The sequence below is a fragment of the Lissotriton helveticus genome, chromosome 10, assembly GCF_964261635.1.
Source record: "Lissotriton helveticus chromosome 10, aLisHel1.1, whole genome shotgun sequence".
Classification (NCBI taxonomy): Eukaryota; Metazoa; Chordata; class Amphibia; order Caudata; family Salamandridae; genus Lissotriton; species Lissotriton helveticus.
In genome coordinates, this window is record NC_136071.1 from 1,003,848,791 (window position 1) to 1,003,872,419 (window position 23,629).

Sequence of the window (23,629 nt, forward strand, 5' to 3'; positions counted from 1 at the left end):
CTCCCATATATAATCGATCACTGGAATGGAGCGAGCTGATCTCTTGAAGGGTTCTTTAAAATCATGAAGAAAACAGTCCTGCGTTTCCGATGCTATTTGGATGTTAAACCTTGCAGCCGCTCTTCCTACGATATTATGGAATCCCCCTAAGTCTTCAGGGGTTGAATCATCCTGTACTTGGTCTGGGGATAGTGGATCTGGGTCCGCATTATCATCAGAATCATCATCATGTATTTCACCTTCTTCATCTTGGGCCTCATCATTTCTCACTTCTTCCTCATATTCATCCTCATCAGTAGAGATGTGAGGAGGAAATGTCTCTTGCTCCTGACGTACATCTCGCGGGGGTGGCCGCTGTCTATGTGTAGGAGTTGTTGTTTCCTGTGGTACCTGTACTCCAGAGGCAGGAGAAGACGATGGAAATCTTTGTTTATAGTCTGAAATAAGAAATTGGAGGTCAGAAACAATTGAAGCTGGAAGGCACACCATAGGCTGAACAGTAGTATGTTGTTGAACTGTCTCCTGAACTGTAATTTCCTCAAAATCTTCATAGTCCGAACTCTCATGAACTTTGATGTTGAGATGAGAGGGACTGGATGCTATGGGAAACATGGTCTGTTCTTCAGGATCTTCTGTTTCTAAAAACTGCGTTGGCAACAGCTGTTGGACCTTGCTGGGTGAAGTCATCTCTGGTGTAACCAAACATGATGACATTTTAAATCGTGTATATGTATACTTCAATGAGGGAGAGCCCTTAAATTGTATATCCGCTGACGCGGTGTCAGTCGACGGTGGAGCATCCACCATTTTTGATGATGTAGCAGGTGTTTTCCTCGACTGAATTGTCATCATTGAAGCCCTCGTCGTCGACGACGACGATGTCTTCGTCGACGACGATGTCTTCGTCCACGGCGGCGTCGACACTGTAGCCGTCGACGACGGTGGCGTCGTCGACGGTGGTGTCGTCGACGACTTCGTCGACGACTTCGTCGACGGTATCCTCGCCGACGAGGAAGTCTTCGTCGACGGCTGTATCTTCGTCGACGGCTGTATCTTCGTCGACGGCTGTATCCTCGTCGACGATGGAATCTTCGTCGACGAGGAAGTCTTCGTCGACGATGGCTTCGCCTTCGTCGACGATGAAGCAGACGACGACGGGAGCGCCGTCAAAAGCGACGTCGACGGGTTTGTAACAGGAATGACAGAAGGTAATGACCTATCCATCGTCGACGACGTGGTAGTAGTCGATGCCATGGAGAAAGTAGACGCCGTGGATGTCGAAATGGAGACTGTCGACAAGGTCACAGGCAGGCCAGACGACACTATAGCAGGCTTCTTGAAGTCTGTCATCTGAAGAGAAGGTTTCTGAGGCTTGACCTTAGGATGACTCTCCATGGACTTTGGCTTCTTGTGAGGAGGCGCAACAGACTGATCTGGAGATGTCTGTCGAGGCCTTTTAGGAGCGGAGTGGAAGCTCCTGTATGAACACTCGCTCTCACCTGAGGAGACTACCTGCTCTTTGTCCTTTAGTCTCTGGAGCCATAGTAGCAGTCGCCCTTCCCTGTCCTTCAACGTCTTGACCGGGAGAGTGCGACAAATCTTACAGTCCTTGGCAGAATGCTGAGGATAGAGGCAATATAAGCAATCTTCATGCTTGTCCTCTATATGTAACCTCATTTTACTACAAGAGGCACAGGGTCGAAAAAGCCCTTTTTTAGGAGTAGTAGACATATCAACTACCAAAAACTCCCTTCTAATCTGAAACTTGAAGAATAAAAGGAAAAAATCCAAAGATATAGGAAAAACCTGAGCAGAGCTCAGTGGAGACTCCCTTCAGCACGACGTGCGGTAGAAAATCTGAGGGACAAGGGCTCCTTCCAGGAAGGTCAGGAGGGTGATAAGGGCTGATTGGCTACTGGCCAAAGTTTGGTCCTTTTTACATAAGGACCTAGATAGGCTACTAATGTGAGGCCTCTGGCCTAGTACTAAGTATATGTCCATGTGACATTACTATAATTATTTACCGGGGACTCCCACCCCGACGACGGGGAATGATTCAGGCATGTGAATCTATGAAAGATACCCATAATACTGGATAATGGTGTGTTTGTCATTCTTGTGATTGGAGCCTAGAGAGAGCTCAGGTGGGCCAATGAGGCGGGTTGGAGGAGCAAAGAATTGGCACTGGTGAGCGAGAGTGGAGTCCAGTGACTGCAAGAAAACAACATGTGGAGAATGGAGTGCTTATATAGAGCCTCCCACCTTTGAGGAGATAAAGAGCTCCTGGTCAGTGTGGCATGGTGTAGCACATTGAACTAAGTCAGAAAATGGAGGCGGCTCTTTAAATCGGAATATGGCGGCAGGTTCTTTAAATCAGGGGCAGTTAGAATGTCCCGACCAGCTATGATAGTACAGGTTCAAAGCACCCAAAAAGAATATCTGGCTGCGCCCGAGGTGAGGTTTTAATGAAAAGCAATAGTAAAGTTTACGCAGGGGTCATTATATTTATAGTAATTGCCTCAAAGGCATGAAACGGTTGACAATGAACATTCTAAGTTGAAGACGAGGCTGACGGTGCAAGACTTGCCTAGGGAGGAGCATGATTTGAAGAATGGAACAAGACAAGGAAAAGATGTGGAGGAACAATAGGAAATAGGAGCAATAGGCCAACATGAGAACAACTCGCAAACAACTCCTGCTTCATTTACCCATTGCATGTGCTCTATGTTAACCAGCGGTGCATGGTACAGTCGATCCAGTGATCCAGCACCAGGCTAAGGGGGAGCATGCCAATTCCAGCACAGGGCTAATGAGGACCGACCCAGTAGGGAAGATCTGCTTAAACTGGGCTAAAAAGGGCAGGTACCATGCATGTTAAACATGGAAGTGGTGGTGTGGAGGATGGCACTAGGGAGATTAAGTGAGGGCAGCAAGAACAGGAGGGAGGGAGGGTGTGCAAGCGAGAAGGTAACATATGGCCAGAGCTAGCCATGAACCAGAAACAATTGAGCAGTGAAAATTGGGAGGTGGTGGTGTGGGGATGGCACTGGTGAGATTAAGTGATGGCAGCAATGATGGGAGGGAGGGAGGCTGTGCGAGCGAGGTGGCAACAGATGACTAGAGCTGGCCAACCAAACAAAACAATCAGCGATGTCCTCAGGGAGGGAATCAAGCACCCAAAGGTGGGACAGATGGACACCATTGACCAACCAGAGCAAGGAATTTGAATGGCAGGCCAACCAACCAACCAAAAGCACTGAGAGTGTTGAAAGCCCATATACTGAATACAGCATGCCTCGCAAAGCAGCACATACGCTTCCCAGGCTCGATCTAAAAAAATGAATAGGATGACCAACACCATCACAAATTCACATAATAAGAAGAGTGATCAAATGCTTATATTCTCAATACCTTTAGGTGCTCTTGGAGTTGGGCCTCATGCTGCCGGGTCAGGTTTTCATGTTGTTTCTGAAATTCTGCAATCAGCAACTGCTTCTGGATCTGCTGCTGCTGTTGGATTAGGAGGAGTTCCTGCTGAAGCTGTTTCTCTCGCAGTACAGGGTCCACCATAGGCATCATCATTCTGAGGTCTGTTCGTAAATCTAGTGGTGTTACAGGCTCCAATCCCATCGGAACCTCTGACTTCACTTCCACTGCAATGAGATATAACATTAAACATTAATTATACTTAATATACACATATGAAAACAATAGTTAATAAAAATGTATGCCTGTGTCAAAAGTAAAGTGTCATAATAGGGAGAAAATACTTTTTTAAGAAAAATAGTTCAATAATTTCAGTAGTATGATACATATTGTAGTTTGATAAATAGGTTGAAATACGTTTAGAATGGCAAGCTCAATAAATGGAGTTAGTTGGCCACTATGTTCAAAGCATTGCATGCTATCATGTAATTGGTGCTGAAGCTTGCAGAGGACCATCATTCTAGCAAAGAAGGCTGAACACATGAATGAGGCCTTCTGAGCAACTAAAGTGGATGAGAGCGGATGATGCTAATCATCTGATAAAATTCATGGTCAAGAGAGTGACAAAGCAGTAAAGCATCATAAAGGATGGAACAGTTTCAATCAAGGATGTATATACAGGGGGAGGAGCTACGCTAGCAATCAAGATGGCCGCGTAAGCTCCCGGCTCCGCTGACCCCCGCCAGCAGCTCGAATATCCTGCCTTTAATCCTGAACTTGCACCGGATTTCCTTGTTCATGAAGTTTTTCTGCTTCTAATGGCACAATCCCGAGTTTTCTACCTCATCGGCTGACGAAGATACGCCGTGTTTCCATTCTCGGCCTAACAACGTGTGGAAGCCGGGGCCTCGATTTCTAGCCTATCCGGGTTGGAATGGATCAACAGCGGCCGTGAGACCTGGACTGAGTCGGGTCTCCCGAAGTGTGCCGTGAATTGTTGATTTTTGGTGACGATCCTGTACATGACCTACACCGAGGACACACCAGCGTGTCACACCGGCTGCCGGGGTGGGGGTCCTGTGCCCGGGGACCTTGCTGCCCTCCCGGGGTCGGCGGGCTGGGGCCCTCACTGTCGGCGAAGGTGTGTTCTGCTAGACGAGGAGCGCCCACTGTTTAACATCAGATTTGCGTGGCCTGTTACCCCGGAGTAGCCGGCCTCCGGGGTTCAAGTCCTGCACTGTCGCCTACTGAGAGGGGATGGAGCGGACGGAAGGCACGCCACCGCTGCAGGCCGTTATGGCCGCCATTGGGGCGCTCCATTCGCATACCATCGCTGTGTTCCGGACACTGATTGTGAAAGTGGATGGTATCCTGGAACCGGAGGACGACTCTGCGTTAAGTTTCCAGCTAGCTGTGGTACCAGCGGTGCACCGAACGTCTGGAATCGAGGTCCCCGTGCAGATCCCGGATTTAATGAGCCTTGGCAGTCCCCAATCAACAACAAGCCAGCCCTTGCTTATCGCCAGCGTCTCCTGCTCGATTCTGCTGCTGCCTAACACATCTATGGACGGTCTTCTGTGTGGTACCAAGTTCCTCAGTGACTGTTCGAGATGCTCGCTGTTCTTGGACACGTTTCCTCGTTCGATTCGTGAACTTTTATCCTGTATTCGATCCTACTGCACTGACGTGAACTTTTGTGGACGCTTTGCCTTTTCCATCAAGATGGCGGCTCGAGTGAAGAAGACTCTTATGAAAGATCGTACTGGCCAGGGCTGAACTTGATCGCTTAGATCTGATATAATAGCTTTATGCAATGCCGGGGTTGTGCCTATACTGTGACGGGAGTTGGGTGGTTATAGACTATACTCCCCCGACTGGTTTGTATATTTTGCTGACTATTGGTTTTACCACGTCTCGGGGTGGTCGCTGTTGGCGGGGGGTACGGGTGACCGGGAGTGTGTTTGCTTTCTCCTCCTCCACTTTCTCTCTTTTTCCCTTCTTTTAGGGTAGTTCTTGGGCGACAGGCACGCTGTTAGTGGGGTTAGGCCGTAGCCATTGCAGGGGTGCAGGGTGGGGGGTTAGGGGAGGTTTTTTTTATTTTGCCTTTGTTTTGTTCTATGGCCCTTTTGTCTTTCCTTTTTCCTTTCTACGAGAGGTGGGCTGTTTACTCTCCACGGATCCTTTATTGTCCGGGTGCCTACACTGGCTTTAATTTTCCTGTATCATTGAGGACGGGGTCGTGCGGGTGGGATTGTTTTGGATCGTATAATAGACTGTTTGTTTCTCCTTTCTAATGTGCGTAATCGTGATGGGCCATGTGTTCCTTACGATGGTTTTTGTATGACTGTTTCCCCCGCCTGTCCCTGTTCTCCATTTTACCGTTTGACACCTGATATCTGTAATGCCTACTCTTGTCTTACTGTTAAAATAAAAAAATATATATATTAAAAAAAAAAGGATGTATATACAATGAGAATTGGGATCCTGCAATTGGGAACTATAAACAGTCAAGGAAATTCACTCTACAATATTAGCATGTGGGCAGAGTGTAAATGTGTAGAAATGGCTTAGAGAAGCAAAGAAAATCCAGGAAAATGCTTGTGGCAGGCCTCAGAGATGAGCCATTGTAATGATCTGTTGGAGGGGTTTAGTAAATGGAAGCTGAATCAGTGAAACGAGTTGAGCCTGGTCATGAAGTTACATTTTAAGTAGGAAGATTTAAGTCCTCCTGAAGTATGAGCAGTCAATAATGGAGGCCCTAAGAAGGGATAGATCAATACAATAGTGAGTTACAAAGGCAAGGTGTAGGGAGTGAACAAGCTTAAAGTATGTAGGATCTGGAGAAGAAAGGATGGGTAGGTAACATACAAGGGGTGTATAATATTACATAAGGAATACATCCTATGAACTCATGGCATTTCATTGAACCTCTTTGCAATTTACTTTCCCCACTGGGGAAAGCAAATGCTACCCACCCAATTAGCTTGGACCTTTTCTATGACCAGTGCCATTTAGATTTGCAACAAGAGTTTTGTTGTTGTTCTCTGCCTACCTCAAAGGGTAACACCATCAGTGTCTAGCACTTTTGAATACAGAAACAAACCCAGGGTGCACATTGTCTTGTGCAGCCTATGATATTCCACTGTTTTTAAAACCAAAGTGCAGAGAGCACTAAAGAACACTTTCACTTCTTCTTTTCGAGATGATGGCAAATATGAATGTATTTCCTTGTCCTTGTGTTTCTGAGTAGGATCAGTTTGGTAAAGGGGTGTGAAAATGGGCTCTCTCACAGCCCTAGCTTTGTGGATAATCACAAACATTCCAGATGATTTTTCACTTTTCATTTGAATTTCTAAATGTGCTTTTGAAAAAGGTTGATTGGTGCAAAAAGGGTGGAAAAGGCCAATAATCATCCAATATTAGTGTGTGTATGGAAAATATTCTCTGCATGAAAATATATGTGCCATATGTATAAAGCACTGTGTTCAAAATGGAATTCCTGGTTGGCTGAGGTACACACCCAGGCCAGGCAGGAACCACCACTCTAGTCAGGGTAAGCTAGATAAACACTAAAAGATAACCTGTACTCACCCTCTGGTAGCTTGACACACAGCAGTCAGGCTTATCTAAAGAGGCAATGTATAACGTTTTTGTGGAACACAATAACACAATGAATACACCACAAAAAGACTCCATGCTGGTTTATAATAATAGCGAATATTCATCAGAGCAAAATGAGACCAAATTGAAGAAAATCCAATCATAAGAAGTCAAGATATGAATTTGTAAAGATTAAATGCAGTAAAGCGCTTTGAAGCAAGTAGCGCTAAAAAGGTTACTTTAGGTCACGCTGGACCAGGGCAAAGTCAAAGTTTGGGCCGACTGTGATGGAGCGCGGGCCTGCTACATGACCCACACAGGCCCAGTGAACAATTGACCTTTCCTGGTAGAAAACAACGAGAATCATCGATATCAAGCCTCGAAGGATGCGTCTATCTTCTCCACATAGTGAAGGTGATGCGTCAGTTCTGAGTATGGGTGGCGTGGTCATTGGGTATCGAGCGATGCACCGGATTCTGCCACACCATTGAGGGGATGCGACGATCTCACTAAGTTGCAGTGGCAGTGGCATTGATAAACTGTCCTTTGCGTCGTTCTCTGGAGGCAAAGTGCTGGTACCGAGGCGATGCGTTGATTTTACTCCTCCAACTGGGCCAATGTGCCTGTTCTGCTACACACACACAGGAGATGTATCAAAATCATGTTGCAAGTATATGGGACACTTCCAGTGAGCCAGGCACAGGAGCAGAGGTAGAGACTTTGATATCCCTGAGTTTCAAGCAACATGAGGTAAGCCAACAAGTCACTGGAGATCACTTGGAGGGAAGGCAGAGTCCAGCTCGCCTTCAGAAAAGCCAGAGAGCAGAAGTCTGCAGGACAACAAACAGCAAAGCAGGCCTTCTAGAGCAGCAGTCCAGTTGAGTCATTTAAGCAGCACAGTAGTTCATCTGGAAGAGCTTCAGTTACAAGTCCAGTAGTGTCTGATTTGATAGGGTCAGAGACCCGGTACTTGTACCTAAAGTGCCTTTGATGTAGCTTTCTAAAATGCACAAGTATCCCTTTCAACCCAGTCCTGTATGCCAGGCTATCTGTGGGGGATAATCAGTTATTTGTGAGATGACAGCACACAGCCTATTCAAGTGAAGTGCTAGCCCCTCCCTTCCATCCTGCCCACACAAGGCCATCAGAATGCAGATGTATGTGGATGGGTACTCAGACACACCTATCCTTCCAGTGTTGTGCTGTCTAGAGGGAATGCACAAACTGTAGCACTCAGCAAGCACAGATGTATATTAAAGATAGGCTGTAAAGCACACAGAAATATATCCCTGAGTCTCAGGCAACAGAAGGCAAGCCAACAAGCCACTGGAGATCCCCTGGAGGGAAGGGAAGAGTCCAGCTCTCCTCGCAGTCAGAGCCCAGAGAGCAATCAGAGCCCAAAGCATCCACCTCACACCACACACATTAGCCCATAAAGACATCATCTGAGGAGTCCCCCAAGATTCCTCTCTCAGCCCCAGCCTCTTTAACACCTATATGGGAACCCTGTTCACCCTAGTCAAATCGCACAACATGGTCATCATATCCTACGCGGGTGACACCAAACTCATCCTATCCCTCTCCTCCGACCCTACCAACACAAAAGACAACTTCCACAGGTGCATGACCAATGTCGCCATCTGGATGTAGAGCAAGTGCCTCAAAGTTAATACAGATAAAACCGAGGTACTTTCGGGTGCTCTGCCTCCACCTGGGACCAAACCTGGTGACCCACGGAACTAGGCCCCTATCCCGAATCCACAGAGCACGCAAAAAAACGTAGGCATCATTCTAGGCAGCACTATGCCCCGCATGCTGAAGTAAATCTTCAAATGGCTCCCCATAGACAGCAGAAGCACTATCAAACATGCTCTCCTCACAAGCTGCTTGGACTATGGCAACACCATGTACATATGGATAAACTCCCAATTCCAAAGCAGGATCTAAACCATCCAGAATTGCTGCCATGAGGTTCAGTGTTGACCTCCCGAGAAACACCCATATAACCCCCCAAATCAGAACACTACACTGGCTCCCCATTAGCAAGCCCTGACATTTCAAACTCCACACCCACACCTACAAAGCCCTCCACAACAAGGGCCAAGCCTACCTCAACCAGAAAGTTAGCTTCCATCAGTCCAATATTACAGCTCCACTCCTTCCCCCTCCACCTTGCTCAGCACACCGTATCCTCAGATGAGAAGCAGAGGCCGTTCTTTCTTCCACCTCGCAACACAGCTTGTGAACAACCTCCCCCTGCATCTACGAACTGCGACAACTCTACTGAATTCCAGAAATAACAGAAGACCTATCCTTTCAACAAGTAGCCCAGAGCAGAGATGAAACACCCCCTCCCCTCCAGCACCTGGAGACCCTCACAGATGATAAGTCAAGCTAGACAAATCCCATTTGATTGATTGGTTTGATTGCGCTATAAGCACAGAGAAACTTCCACTTTCCATTTCTAAAAACAGTAAGGTTAAATCCAACTTCACCAGTAAGGAGGATTTCTTATTACCATTCCAAACATATCAAACATGAAAGAGCTACTCTTCTCTGATCAAGAATTACACCCTAAAAGTGTATTAAGGAATTCCCAATGCTAACCTGTGAGAAGAGTAGGCCTCACAGTAGTGAGAAGCGAAATAGGCTGTTTGTCACAACCAGGAAATGCAAAACATAAAAGTACATGTCCTAACTTTTACATACATAGCACCCTGCCCTTAGGGCTACCAAGGGCCTACCTTAGGGGTGACTTATATGAAATAAAAATGGAGTTTAAGACTTGGCAAGTGGTTTTAAATGTCAAGTTGAAGTAGCAGTAAACTTCACATACCGGCCCAGCAATAGCAGGCCTGAGACAGGTTTGATGTGCTACTTCTGTGGGTTCGAAAAAGTGTTTCCTGAGTCTCAAGATCCACAATCACATCAGCACTCAGTATAAAAATGGTTCAAATTCAAAATAAAGGTATTCTCTTATTATTCATGTGTTTGTTTCCATTTATTTTCCAAATATATCGTTATTGGATCATCATAACTTTTATCATTTGTTTAATTCATTTCATAATCAATCTGTTTCATAATTACATTGCCCGATGCATTTCGAGCTAAACAGCTCTTCCTCAGGGCACTATTCATCTGAAAAAATATGTCAAAAACATTTATAGGTACATCGCAAAATAAGCCCTTTTACTTCAACATCAATACTTCTTTACTTTTCCGGTCCCCGGTTTACATCTAAATGCTGTACTCTGACTCTGTGTCACCTTATATCCCTTTGCATACAACCTCTAGCTTAGTGCAATCTCTTCTACCTCACATGCATGGTGATATATGTTCGGTGTGATATATTTTTTTTGCTATTGTTCGTCACCAACCTTTACTTATGTACTAACCTGGGCAGTTCATATGATTTTTCTAGAGTCCCAAACTGTAACGACAAAGCGTACATCCAATGTCACCTTCAACTATGATATACTAGCGTGTGATTAGAATGGCTACGTTAACTACTATTCAAAGCTTTCACCCATCTCTAGTTCTTACCGTGTGTGTGAACACTCTCGGCGTCTCTATTTCCCTTCGTGATTAGTGGCGTGCGTCGCTCTATCCTAGTTTATCTCTATGTAATTTGAGGTCGGATCACGTGGTGTAAACACGCCGTAAACACTGTGGAAGGACTAAGTTCATGTGGAGTCCTAATCGCAACGTGTATATAAAGTAAAAAACGCAACTATTAGACAAGCCCTGCCTCGCTATTCTAAATGCTAGATGTGTTTATATCATGTCTACGTTAAAGTTCGAATCGTGACGGCTTCTTCTCACAATGCGATTGCTAAAGTGTGAATGTTAACTGTGTCAGGTATATGTGCAATGGGGACACGGATCTGGTTTTGTAACTTAATAAACCAAATAAAACAATACTACAAAACTGTACAAATCATCCAAAATCATTTAAAATGCATGACCTCTATTATCACATATTTCTAGATACTTCAACTGCTTGCAAAAAACATTTTACAGATAGCAACTTAATTCCATCCGTTCATTCAACCCTTTTGGGTATAAAGTACATAAGTAATTAATCCAGAATATTTCCCTTCTCAATAAGTGAGCGTTATTGTCTCTTCCTGGTTGGACAATTATCATTTCCAGTATGCAAAACCTTAATTGAGATGGACTGTGTTTTGCTTCATTAAAATGTACTGCCACGGTGGATTTCTGTTTTTTTAACCTTATGTTACTTTTATGTTCAATTAGTCTGGTTATAATTTTTCTTTGTGTTTTCCCCACATATGATAGTCCGCAGGGACATCTCAACATATATATGACGTTGCTGCTGTCACATGTTCCCGATACTTTCAGTTTGATAGGGGTCCCTTTAGTGGGGTGATTTATTACATTCCCTTTGATGATCGCCGTGCAGTTCCCACAATTATGGCAGGGTAATGTTCCTTTGTATTTGTCATGATCTTCATATCTAGGTTTTTTGATTAGTTCCTTCAAATTTTTTGTTCTTTCATATACGAATATGGGAACTGTGGAAAATATTCCTTTAAACTCTTCTTCCTGTGTCAATAATGGCCAATGTTTAGTTATGGCTTTTTTGATAGCATAACTCAGTGTTGAAAATTTTGACACAAATACCATTCTTTGTTCATCCGTTTTTGTTTTTGGAGATAACAGATGTTGTCTTTGTAGTTTGTCGGCTCTTGCCTCCGTGGCATTTAGGATGGATTGAGGATATCCTCTGTTTTTGAATTTTAATAGAGTTTCATTTTTGTGTTTATTGTATAGATCATCGGTGAATGCTATTCTTTTGATCCTTACAAGTTGTGAAAAGGGGAGGTGTCTTTTCAGTGGTGGTTGGTGGAAACTGTTGTAATGCAACAAATTGTTCCTGTCTGTTTTTTTTGTGAATACGCTTGTAGTAATTTTCCCTTCTTGATTTAATATTTCTACGTCCAGAAATTATATTTTTTCTTTACTCATATTGAACGTGAATTGAATTCTATTGTTGATGTTGTTGAGTTGTTGTAATGCTTTCTCTAGATTTTCTGTTGTTCCCTTCCATAATACAAAAATGTCATCAATGTACCTTTTATAGAGAATCAAATTTTCTTGCCATAATTGTTGATTCAATATATGATCCAGTTCAAACCTGTGCATGAACGTGTTCGCGTATGTTGGTGCCGCACAATTACCCATTGAGGTACCAAAGGATTGAACATAAAATTTGTCTTTCCACACGAAATATCTGTGAAAAAAGGTGAAATGGATAAGCTCCATCAAAGATCATCACTCTTATCCTCGTTGACCAAAAAACTTTCAACTGCACTCATTCCCAAATTGTGTGGGATGGAAGTATATAGGGACTTTACGTCCACAGTTGCCATGATCATATCCTTTGTGAAGTTAATCTTTTGTTCCTCCAAAATGTTTAAAAAATGGGTAGTATCCTTTATGTATGTTGATGATTTTTGAACGATGTTTTGAAGGGGTTTGTCAATAAAGCTTCCCACTGGCTCATGTATAGATCCCACAGTTGAGACAATTGTACGTAAAGGCGGTCTTGTGGCATGTTTGTGGATTTTGGGTGTCATATATATATATATAAGGTATGGAAGGATTGGATTTCAACAGATAGTCTCTCTTTTTGGCCTATTACACCTTTGTCTATTGCGTTTACAATGATGTGAGTTAAAATTCTTGTGAATTCTTTTGTTGGGTCAGATTCCATGGTCATGTACGTTTCTTTGTCTTGTACATGATTGTTTACTTGTTCTTCATAATATTCCGTGTCCATTATGATGAGTGCACCACCCTTGTCTGCTTGTCTGATTGTTATTTGGTGATTATTTGCCAGTTTCGGTAATGTTTGTCTCTCTTTTTGAGTTAGGTTGGTCTGTCTTGGTTTTTTGAAAATTTCTTCAATTTCATTTGTCACTACTTTCTCAAACGCGTCCAATATTTTGTGGCTCACTGGTGGAATGAATTTGCTTTTTGGTTTTAAACCCATTAGAACATTTCCTCCTGGTTCCGTTGTTGTGGAAGTTTCAATGACATTAGAAAAAAAGTGGCGCAGTCTCAATGATCTCAAAAATTTGTATAGACATACTTTAGTTTCCAATCTATTTGAATGATATGTGGGTACATATGAGGATCCTTTTTTTAAGGTTTGTATTTCATTGGTAGTCATATTGTATTTGGATATGTTCATCACTAAGGTTTCTGACTTCTCGTGTGTTGTGCTACACTTTCTGTTGGTGTTCGTTTTTTTCCCCCTCTGGGTTCTGTTTGAAGTCCAGTGCCTACCTCTAAAAAAGAGGCCGACGCCGTTGAAGTCAGGTCCGTTACTGTGAAACTTCTTCTGATGAATCACAACAAAGAAGGGCCCCATTTGACAACAGAAGGCCGAGGCCGGCTCCAGGAGGTAAACAGTCAAACACTTTTTTTTTTTTCAACAAAAGGGGGGATGTTAAGAAGGACAGTGTTTAGAGGGGTCCAGTGTACCTGTCCAGAGAACATGTGACACAAGGGATTGTACAGAGTTCCCCTAGTAAAGGTCTATAAACGAGTCTCGCTCTCAGTGAAGGTGGTGGAGAGGAGGGAGCCAAAGGGTCCCTTTTCGGAACTAAGAAACCTCATACAACTGCAAGGCTGGATGACATATTTCGTTCAGCCCTTTGTGATGTTGTTTGCATCATCGGCTTCCTGCTCCTGCGTCAAGCCGGCGCTGCAATGCCTGACGGGTAACACTATGTGTTACTCTCTGTCGGAGTTCTTTTGTTCCTTGCCGTGATGTTTTGGTCTGTGAGGTACAAAAAATAGGTGAAGTAGTGAGCGGAATGTGGGTTAAAATAAGTTAGGTAGTCCACTAAGAACACTTTAATGGTGTGGCTAGCTACTTGTTTAAAAAGTGAAAAGAGGGGTATAGAGGACCAAGGTAACCATTAGTACGGCCTCATTTCAACCCTCCAACATGGTCAACATGTTTCATGCCCACAGGGGGCAATTCTTCAGGACCAAAAATTGTGCTCATATACTTAAAAAGTACCCTTGGGGAGACCTCAAGAGTACGGTTAATACAACCTTGTTAGGTCAATGCCCGGAGTTCAGCCAAAAAAGTACTGTCACACCGTCGGACCTAGGGATACAAACAGGAAACAACAGAATCGTCTGTCATTAATTGCTCAGAAACTAAGCTTTTTTACTTATCCCCTTATCGGGGATAAGTCTGATGGTTATTCGGGGATAAGTAAAAAAGCTTAGTTTCTGAGCAATTAATGACAGACGATTCTGTTGTTTCCTGTTTGTATCCCTAGGTCCGACGGTGTGACAGTACTTTTTTGGCTGAACTCCGGGCATTGACCTAACAAGGTTGTATTAACCGTACTCTTGAGGTCTCCCCAAGGGTACTTTTTAAGTATATGAGCACAATTTTTGGTCCTGAAGAATTGCCCCCTGTGGGCATGAAACATGTTGACCATGTTGGAGGGTTGAAATGAGGCCGTACTAATGGTTACCTTGGTCCTCTATACCCCTCTTTTCACTTTTTAAACAAGTAGCTAGCCACACCATTAAAGTGTTCTTAGTGGACTACCTAACTTATTTTAACCCACATTCCGCTCACTACTTCACCTATTTTTTGTACCTCACAGACCAAAACATCACGGCAAGGAACAAAAGAACTCCGACAGAGAGTAACACATAGTGTTACCCGTCAGGCATTGCAGCGCCGGCTTGACGCAGGAGCAGGAAGCCGATGATGCAAACAACATCACAAAGGGCTGAACGAAATATGTCATCCAGCCTTGCAGTTGTATGAGGTTTCTTAGTTCCGAAAAGGGACCCTTTGGCTCCCTCCTCTCCACCACCTTCACTGAGAGCGAGACTCGTTTATAGACCTTTACTAGGGGAACTCTGTACAATCCCTTGTGTCACAAACAGTCAAACACAGCAGGATCAGTGATACCATCGGTATCGGGCACAGTAACGGACCTGACTTCAACGCGTCGTCCTCTTTTTTAGAGGTAGGCACTGGGCTTCAAACAGAACCCGGAGGGGGAAAAATACGAACACCAACAGAAAGTGTAGCACAACACACGAGAAGTCAGAATCCTTAGTGATTAACATATCCAAATACAATATGACTACCAATGAAATACAAACCTTACAAAAAGGATCCTCATATGTACCCACATATCATTCAAATATATTGGAAACTAAAGTATGTCTATACAAATTTTTTAGATCATTGAGACTGCGCCACTTTTTTTCTAATGTCATTGAAACTTCCACAACAACGGAACCACGAGGAAATGTTCTAATGGGTTTAAAACCAAAAAGCAAATTCATTCCACCAGTGAGCCACAAAATATTGGACGCGTTTGAGAAAGTAGTGACAAATGAAATTGAAGAAATTTTCAAAAAACCAAGACCAAGACAGACCAACCTAACGCAAAAAGAGAGACAAACATTACAGAAACTGGCAAATAATCACCAAATAACAATCAGACAAGCAGACAAGGGTGGTGCACTCATCATAATGGACACGGAATATTATGAAGAACAAGTAAACAATCATGTACAAGACAAAGAAACGTACATGACCATGGAATCTGACCCAACAAAAGAATTCACAAGAATTTTAACTCACATCATTGTAAACGCAATAGACAAAGGTGTAATAGGCCAAAAAGAGAAAGACTATCTGTTGAAATCCAATCCTTCCATACCTTATGTATATATGACACCCAAAATCCACAAACATGCCACAAGACCGCCTTTACGTCCAATTGTCTCAACTGTGGGATCTATACATGAGCCAGTGGGAAGCTTTATTGACAAACACCTTCAAAACATCCTTCAAAAATCATCAACATACATAAAGGATACTACCCATTTTTTAAACATTTTGGAGGAACAAAAGATTAACTTCACAAAGGATATGATCATGGCAACTGTGGACGTAAAGTCCCTATATACTTCCATCCCACACAATTTGGGAATGAGTGCAGTTGAAAGTTTTTTGGTCAACGAGGATAAGAGTGATGATCTTAAAGTATTTTTGATGGAGCTTATCCATTTCACCTTATTTCACAGTTATTTCGTGTGGAAAGACAAATTTTATTTTCAATCCTTTGGTACCTCAATGGGTAATTGTGCGGCACCAACATACGCGAACACGTTCATGCACAGGTTTGAACTGGATCATATATTGAATCAACAATTATGGCAAGAAAATGTGATTCTCTATAAAAGGTACATTGATGACATTTTTGTATTCTGGAAGGGAACAACAGAATATCTAGAGAAAGTATTACAACAACTCAACAACATCAACAAAAGAATTCAATTCACGTTCAATATGAGTAAAGAAAAAATATCATTTCTGGACGTAGAAATATTAAATCAAGAAGGGAAAATTACTACAAGCGTATTCACAAAAACCACGGACAGGAACAATTTGTTGCATTACAACAGTTTCCACCAACCACCACTGAAAATACACCTACCGTTTTCACAACTTGTAAGGATCAAAAGAATAGCATCCACCGATGATCTATACAATAAACACAAAAATGAAACTCTATTAAAATTCAAAAACAGAGGATATCCTCAATCCATCCTACATGCCACGGAGGCAAGAGTCGACAAGCTACAAAGACAACATCTGTTATCTCCAAAAACAAAAACGGTTGAACAAAGAATGGTATTTGTGTCAAAATTTTCAACACGGAGTTATGCTATCAAAAAAGCCATAACTAAACATTGGCCATTATTGACACAGGAAGAAGAGTTTAAAGGAATATTTTCCACAGTTCCCATATTCGCATATGAAAAAACAAAAAATTTGAAGGAACTAATCAAAAAACCTAGATATCAGAAGATCATGACAAATACAAAGGAACATTACCCTGCCATAATTGTGGGAACTGCACGGCGATCATCAAAGGGAATGTAATAAATCACCCCACTAAAGGGACCCCTATCAAACTGAAAGTATCGGGAACATGTGACAGCAGCAACGTCATATATATGTTGAGATGTCCCTGCGGACTATCATATGTGGGGAAAACACAAAGAAAAATTATAACCAGACTAATTGAACATAAAAGTAACAGAAGGTTAAAAAAACAGAAATCCACCGTGGCAGTACATTTTAATGAAGCAAAACACAATCCATCTCAATTAAGGTTTTGCATACTGGAAATGATAATTGTCCAACCAGGAAGAGACAATAACGCTCACTTATTGAGAAGGGAAATATTCTGGATTAATTACTTATGTACTTTATACCCAAAAGGGTTGAATGAACGGATGGAATTAAGTTGCTGTCTGTAAAACGTTTTTTGCAAGCAGTTGAAGTATCTAGAAATGTGTGATATTAGAGGTCATGCATTTTAAATGATTTTGGATGATTTGTACAGTATTGTAGTATTGTTTTATTTGGTTTATTAAGTTACAAAACCAGATCCGTGTCCCCATTGCACATATACCTGACACGGTTAACATTCACACTTTAGCAATCGCATTGTGAGAAGAAGCCGTCACGATTCCAACTTTAACGTAGACATGATATAAACACATCTAGCATTTAGAATAGCGAGGCAGGGCTTGTCTAATAGTTGCGTTTTTTACTTTATATACACGTTGCGATTAGGACTCCACATGAACTTAGTCCTTCCACAGTGTTTACGGCGTGTTTACACCACGTGATCGGAGCTCAAATTACATAGAGACAAACTAGGATAGAGCGACGCACGCCACTAATCACGAAGGGAAATAGAGACGCCGAGAGTGTTCACACACACGGTAAGAACTAGAGATGGGTGAAAGCTTTGAATAGTAGTTAACATAGCCATTCTAATCACACGCTAGTATATCATAGTTGAAGGTGACATTGGATGTACGCTTTGTCGTTACAGTTTGGGACTCTAGAAAAATCATATGAACTGCCCAGGTTAGTACATAAGTAAAGGTTGGTGACGAACAATAGCAAAAAAAAATATATCACACCAAACATATATCACCATGCATGTGCGGTAGAAGAGATTGCACTAAGCTAGAGGTTGTATGCAAAGGGATATAAGGTGACACAGAGTCAGAATACAGCATTTACATGTAAACCGGGGACCGGAAAAGTAAAGAAGTATTGATGTTGAAGTAAAAGGGCTTATTTTGCGATGTACCTATAAATGTTTTTGACATATTTTTTCAGATGAATAGTCCCCTGAGGAAGAGCTGTTTAGCTCGAAATGCATCGGGCAATGTAATTATGAAAAAGATTGATTATGAAATGAATTAAACAAATGATAAAAGTTATGATGATCCAATAACGATATATTTGGAAAATAAATGGGAACAAACACATGAATAATAAGAGAATACCTTTATTTTGAATTTGAACCATTTTTATACTGAGTGCTGATGTGATTGTGGATCTTGAGACTCAGGAAACACTTTTTTGAACTATCATTTACACCCCCAACAAGCTCAGTGGGGGATTCACATCAAGCACCAATCACGCAGTTGAAAATAATACAAATTGGGACAACACATTGAGAACATACGAGTGCGGAGACAAATCCCATTAGGCATCTACTTCTGTGGGTGGCAGAATCAGTACTGCAGGCCCACTAGTTGTCTTTGATTTGCAGGCTCTAGATATATAATATACCATTTTACAAGGGACTTACAAGTAAATCAAATGTGTCACAGACAGGTGTAAACCAATTATACCATGTTTAGAGGAGAGAGCACATGCACTTTAGCACTGGTTAGCAGTGGTAAAGTGCCCAGAGTCCTAAAGCCAAAAAAAAGAAGGTAAGAAAAGAAAGAGGAGGAGGAAGGCAACAAGTTTGGGGTGATCCTTCAGAGAGGGCCATTTTCCAACACACTGTAATAAGTAAAATGAGCAAATCTACATTTCTACCACGCTCACACCAGTGGATTACAGACACTATGCAGGAGTAACTGCAGAGGATTTGGAGTATACCTGGCAATTTATAAATTTCGTACATTTACAAGGCATACACCTTTAATAAATATCAGAAAAATAAGAAATGTGTACTGTAGGCAAGATTCAAGGATGCATTAACTTCCAGATTTTTGGGAAAAATTATTGAGAAATGAACTGCAGTTAAGTGGGTGAGTTTCTAGATTTTTCTGAGAAATTGAATAGACACATATTTTATTTGCAGTGCTTTGAAAGGAGAAATCAGATTTTCAGTGATGCCAATCTCCATTTAAAATCCAGTTTCTTCGATGTCATTATAAGTGGTTAAAAGTGTTTGCATAGGGTATTGAGCTCTTCAGAGTTTTAAACAAGAACCTCTTGCATTCACTGGGACTTCCTATATGAGCTGCACCTTCCTGCATGATTACTGTTTTTCAAGGCACAGCGTCAGCTGCTTCCCAGGAAATCAAAATCAATAGGAGAGACAGGAGGATTTTAGGTCATAAATCTGAAACTATATCATACAACTAGCCCTACCCGGGCGCCTGGAGTGGTAAAAAGCTTTTGTCATTTTACAGCTTGGCATGGATGACACTGTGCTAGTCCTATGCTTAAAAACGTTGCTGTAGAAATGGCAAAAGACTTTGTCCCTTTATATCTCGGCATGGATGGCACTGTGCTAATCCTACGCTTAAAGACTTTGATAGAAAATCAGACATTTGAGGTGAGCAAATTTATTGTCTCAGGTGTTAAGGGTGCTCATACCGGAGCGGCTTTCCACCTAAACTTGAGAACTACCCAGAGTTCTCTGCTTCCTTTTTGCATAATTTATGTGTCACACTATGCCTGAAAGGGTATTGTTTGTATATCTATCTATCTATATATATATTCACTGAAAAAACCATAGGTTATAGACCATATATAGTTAGGAATTAGCATTTACAAAACCTTGAAAATTCACTGAAAAAACCATAGGTTATAGACCATATATAGTTAGGAATTAGCATTTAAAAAACCTTATTTTACTCACACAAAACCATTGAAATTCCATATATAGTTAGTTGCACTAACTATATATCGCGCACCCGCAATCCACTGCTGATGTTGTCACATATTACATCATTCATGACATGGTCAGTGACATCACTGATGACATCACTGATGACAACATCCAGTGATTATGTGTTTCTGTAAAGTTTAAATATGTTTTACATATTGAAGAATGAGTGGATGTATAAGTGTCTGAATGAAGGTTTTAGTAGGTGCGTGATTGACTGTATGAGTGAGTGATTAAATGCGTCTTACTGAATGCACGGGTTAGTGACTAAACTGTCTGAAAGTGTCCATCAGTATGTCTGTTGTTGTGCAAGCTGCTGCATGTGTTGATCAGTAGCTATATAAGTAGCTATATGGGTTATTGATTGGTTGCACAAGTATTTGTATGGGAGACTGAGTGTGTGTATGGCTGGCTGGGAGGTGTGTGACTCTGTGCAGATCAATGTGTACTTGTATCAGTGATTCTATAAGAGAGTAACTATGTGTTAGTATATGTTTCAAAAATGTAAGGTGTTCTGTGTTTAACTGTATAGATGAGAAAATGGAAGTGTGATTGATTCTTTTCAGGACTGACTAGGTGTGTGAGTAACTCCATGGATGAGTGGCAGAGTGTGAGTGTCTGTATAGGTGTATGAGTGCATATGATAGTGTTGTAAAGATGAGTGATTGTATGTATGAATGATTGTATGAGTGAATGTGTGTGTAGACATAGGAATCAGTGAGTGCGTATGTAGTAACTAGTATTGGTGTGTCAATGGTTTCAAAAATGATACTCTCTATTTAACACTGGGTGTAACGGAGGTTATATTACAGTGTGAGGAGATGCATTGTATTATCACATGAATGATATCATCAGTGATGTGATCATTGATGTCAAGTGAGATGTCATCAGTGATGTCATTTGAGATGTCATCAGTGATGTCATCAGTGATGTCACTGACCATGTCATGAATGATGTAATATGTGACATCATCAGCAGTGGATTGCGGGTGCGCGATATATAGTTAGTGCAACTAACTATATATGGAATTTCAATGGTTTTGTGTGAGTAAAATAAGGTTTTTTAAATGCTAATTCCTAACTATATATGGTCTATAACCTATGGTTTTTTCAGTGAATTTTCAAGGTTTTGTAAATGCTAATTCCTAACTATATATGGTCTATAACCTATGGTTTTTTCAGTGAATTTCAATGGTTTTTTAATAGCAAATATCATAAGCTGTCGAATGTCAAGTACGTGGTAAGTAAAAACATTTTCGTGTTTATGCACACTGATCTGCTTTGAATGCTGCCCCCCACCCCTCATTTCTATTAGGAGTACTCTCTCTTTGCAGATAGTGAAGGGTAGTTAACGCAGCCCTTTGCCCCCTTTGTAATCCGTCGTGCCTGCTTCTCTCTCCATTTGATTGATTGTTCTCTTTGGTTCATTCTCTATTTACAAACAAGCACAGAGTCAAAATACTCTGTTTAGTCTTTGCAGATAGCGAAAAACCGTGTAAAAAAACAAAAGGAATCGAGCAAAATCAGTAGGCCACTAATGGGATCTCTTTTTGACCTCGCTAAAATAGAAACATTAGGAACAACCTGTTGAAAATAGCAATGCGTATGTACATAAGCGGCGTTCATTTGTGTTCACAGTACCCCTTGTTGATTGTTTGAATCGAGCATTGAATTGTTCGAAGTTGGTTCTCTTAAGGATCTTCTCTGCCTGCAAACGAGGAAGAATAGGAATATTCTCTCTCCCTTTGCAGATAGTGAAGGGTAGGTAACGCAAGCCTTTAACACGTCGTACCTATTTCATTCCTCATTGATTGATTGATTGTCCGAACATTGACTGTTTGGGAATTAGTTCTTTTTGGAGGTATTCCCTGTTTGCAAATAAACGTAGGAAAATCTTTCCAAGTAGTGAAAGGGTACGTAATGCGGACCTTTCTCCCCCGTTGTAATCTGTCATGCCTATCTACTCCCCACTGATTGATGCACCTGTTTCACCCGGACCATTTACTAGACATACGTCATCTGGCCCGACCAGAGAGCACCCCTAGTGAAAAGGACATATGCAATAATAACGAAGTGATCACTGTATCCTGTTAACAGAAACTTTAGCATGAAACAACCTGGAAAGAAAAGAATAGGAAATCGAAAATCAGTAGGCCACTGATGAACATGAACTTTTATTAAACAACGAACAAAGAAACGATAACATAACGTAATGATAAAACCTATTAATGTCCTAGAAACAAGAAAACGTTAGAAATATGCCAGTGGTGAGAGACCAGAAAAACAGTAAGAGAAACCAAATCACCCCTCGCTGTCCCACCGCCTGCCACGCCAAAAAAATCGATAGACTAGGGAAAATGCAAGTCAGTAGAACATCCGCCCCCTCTCTGGAAACTTCCAAGGTGCGGCAGGGTTGCGGCTACGCCCAGCCGGGAGCAGCCCATATAAGGCAGGTCCTGCTGCCACGCCTCGGCCAGGAGATCCTAACGTAGGGTGTAGCCGGAGGAGAGGCCGAGACCAGCGGGACCCGGCCAGGGGATTGCCTTTACAACGCTGAACAGTTGCAGGGGGGGAGGAATGTCTCCTCGACCCTCCCCTCTCTCTCCCAGTCCGGCCGCGGTGGCCCTTGAGAGTTGCAGGTAGTCCCGCCACATGCTCTTCCGGTCCGGCCACCAACGGTCGGGGGGCCGAGGCCGACGGGATCCGGCTGCAGCCAATAAACCAAGAAACCCGTTCATGGGGCCAGAGCCAGGGGCGTCCGGCCGACATCCACCGGAAGCCCGGCCCGAAGACGGACGGGACACTTCTTCTTTCTTGTATAATTGCTGCAACAACCCTGGGGGGGGATGTCTTGCACATGCCTCCGACCCCCCCCCCCTCGTCCTCATCGCCTGGTCCGGCCATAACAAATCTCAAGCGAGACGCCGTGGGGTGCACTGGGAGGGAGAGACGGTGCGAACAGGCCTCTCCCACCTCCCCAGGTGGAGGCTTCCCAGCTGCACCCTCAGCGCTCCAGGCGCCCGGAAAAGGGTTCTTCCACTGTGGCCATGCTGCAACGTCTCGCCCGGCAGGGTGGAGCCCGTCCGCTCATTTGACCCCGCGATCGCCAGTAGCTACCGAACTCTCAAAATGGCGGTCGACCTGGCAAGAGCGGGCCCAGCATAAAGAAATGGCCCGGTCACTGGTTGACTCCACCACCATAGTCCTCCACGACCTTGAAGATTCTAGAGGAGCCGCGGGAGTCTCCGACCCCCGATGGGGAATGACTGCCATGATCACCCGTGGAGTGACGAAACTGTATCCGCGGGACGTCGGCGCCAGCCTCACTTTGAATTACTAGAATCCTGCAGACCTCACTTCCGGTGAAAGCACAGTGTGACCCGGTAGGAAAAATTGTTGCACCCCCTCCCCTTTTTGACTGATAGTTCAAACCACCGATCCTTTCCTTTGCCCTTTTAACGGAACTTTGGACTGCCTCCCCCTCTTTTACATTTTCTAGAGAAAACAAAACATTAACCACTACAATAACATAGCAGTTGACACCAGAACTGTTTTCAAATTGAAAACCAACAACATCTTCAACAGAAT

General features: G+C 42.8%; 1 protein-coding gene across 2 annotated transcripts in view; it reads right to left on the reverse strand.

Moving 5' to 3' along the window:
- The window catches only part of HDAC9 (histone deacetylase 9), a 2,824,806-nt gene that overhangs the window by 2,637,511 nt on the left and 163,666 nt on the right, over nt 1–23,629 (reverse strand). For both annotated transcript variants that reach the window (XM_078663676.1, XM_078663675.1), the window contains exon 2: nt 3,412–3,653. In XM_078663676.1, the coding sequence (XP_078519802.1) occupies nt 3,412–3,653 (242 nt within the window). The remainder of the gene's footprint in view (nt 1–3,411; nt 3,654–23,629) is intronic.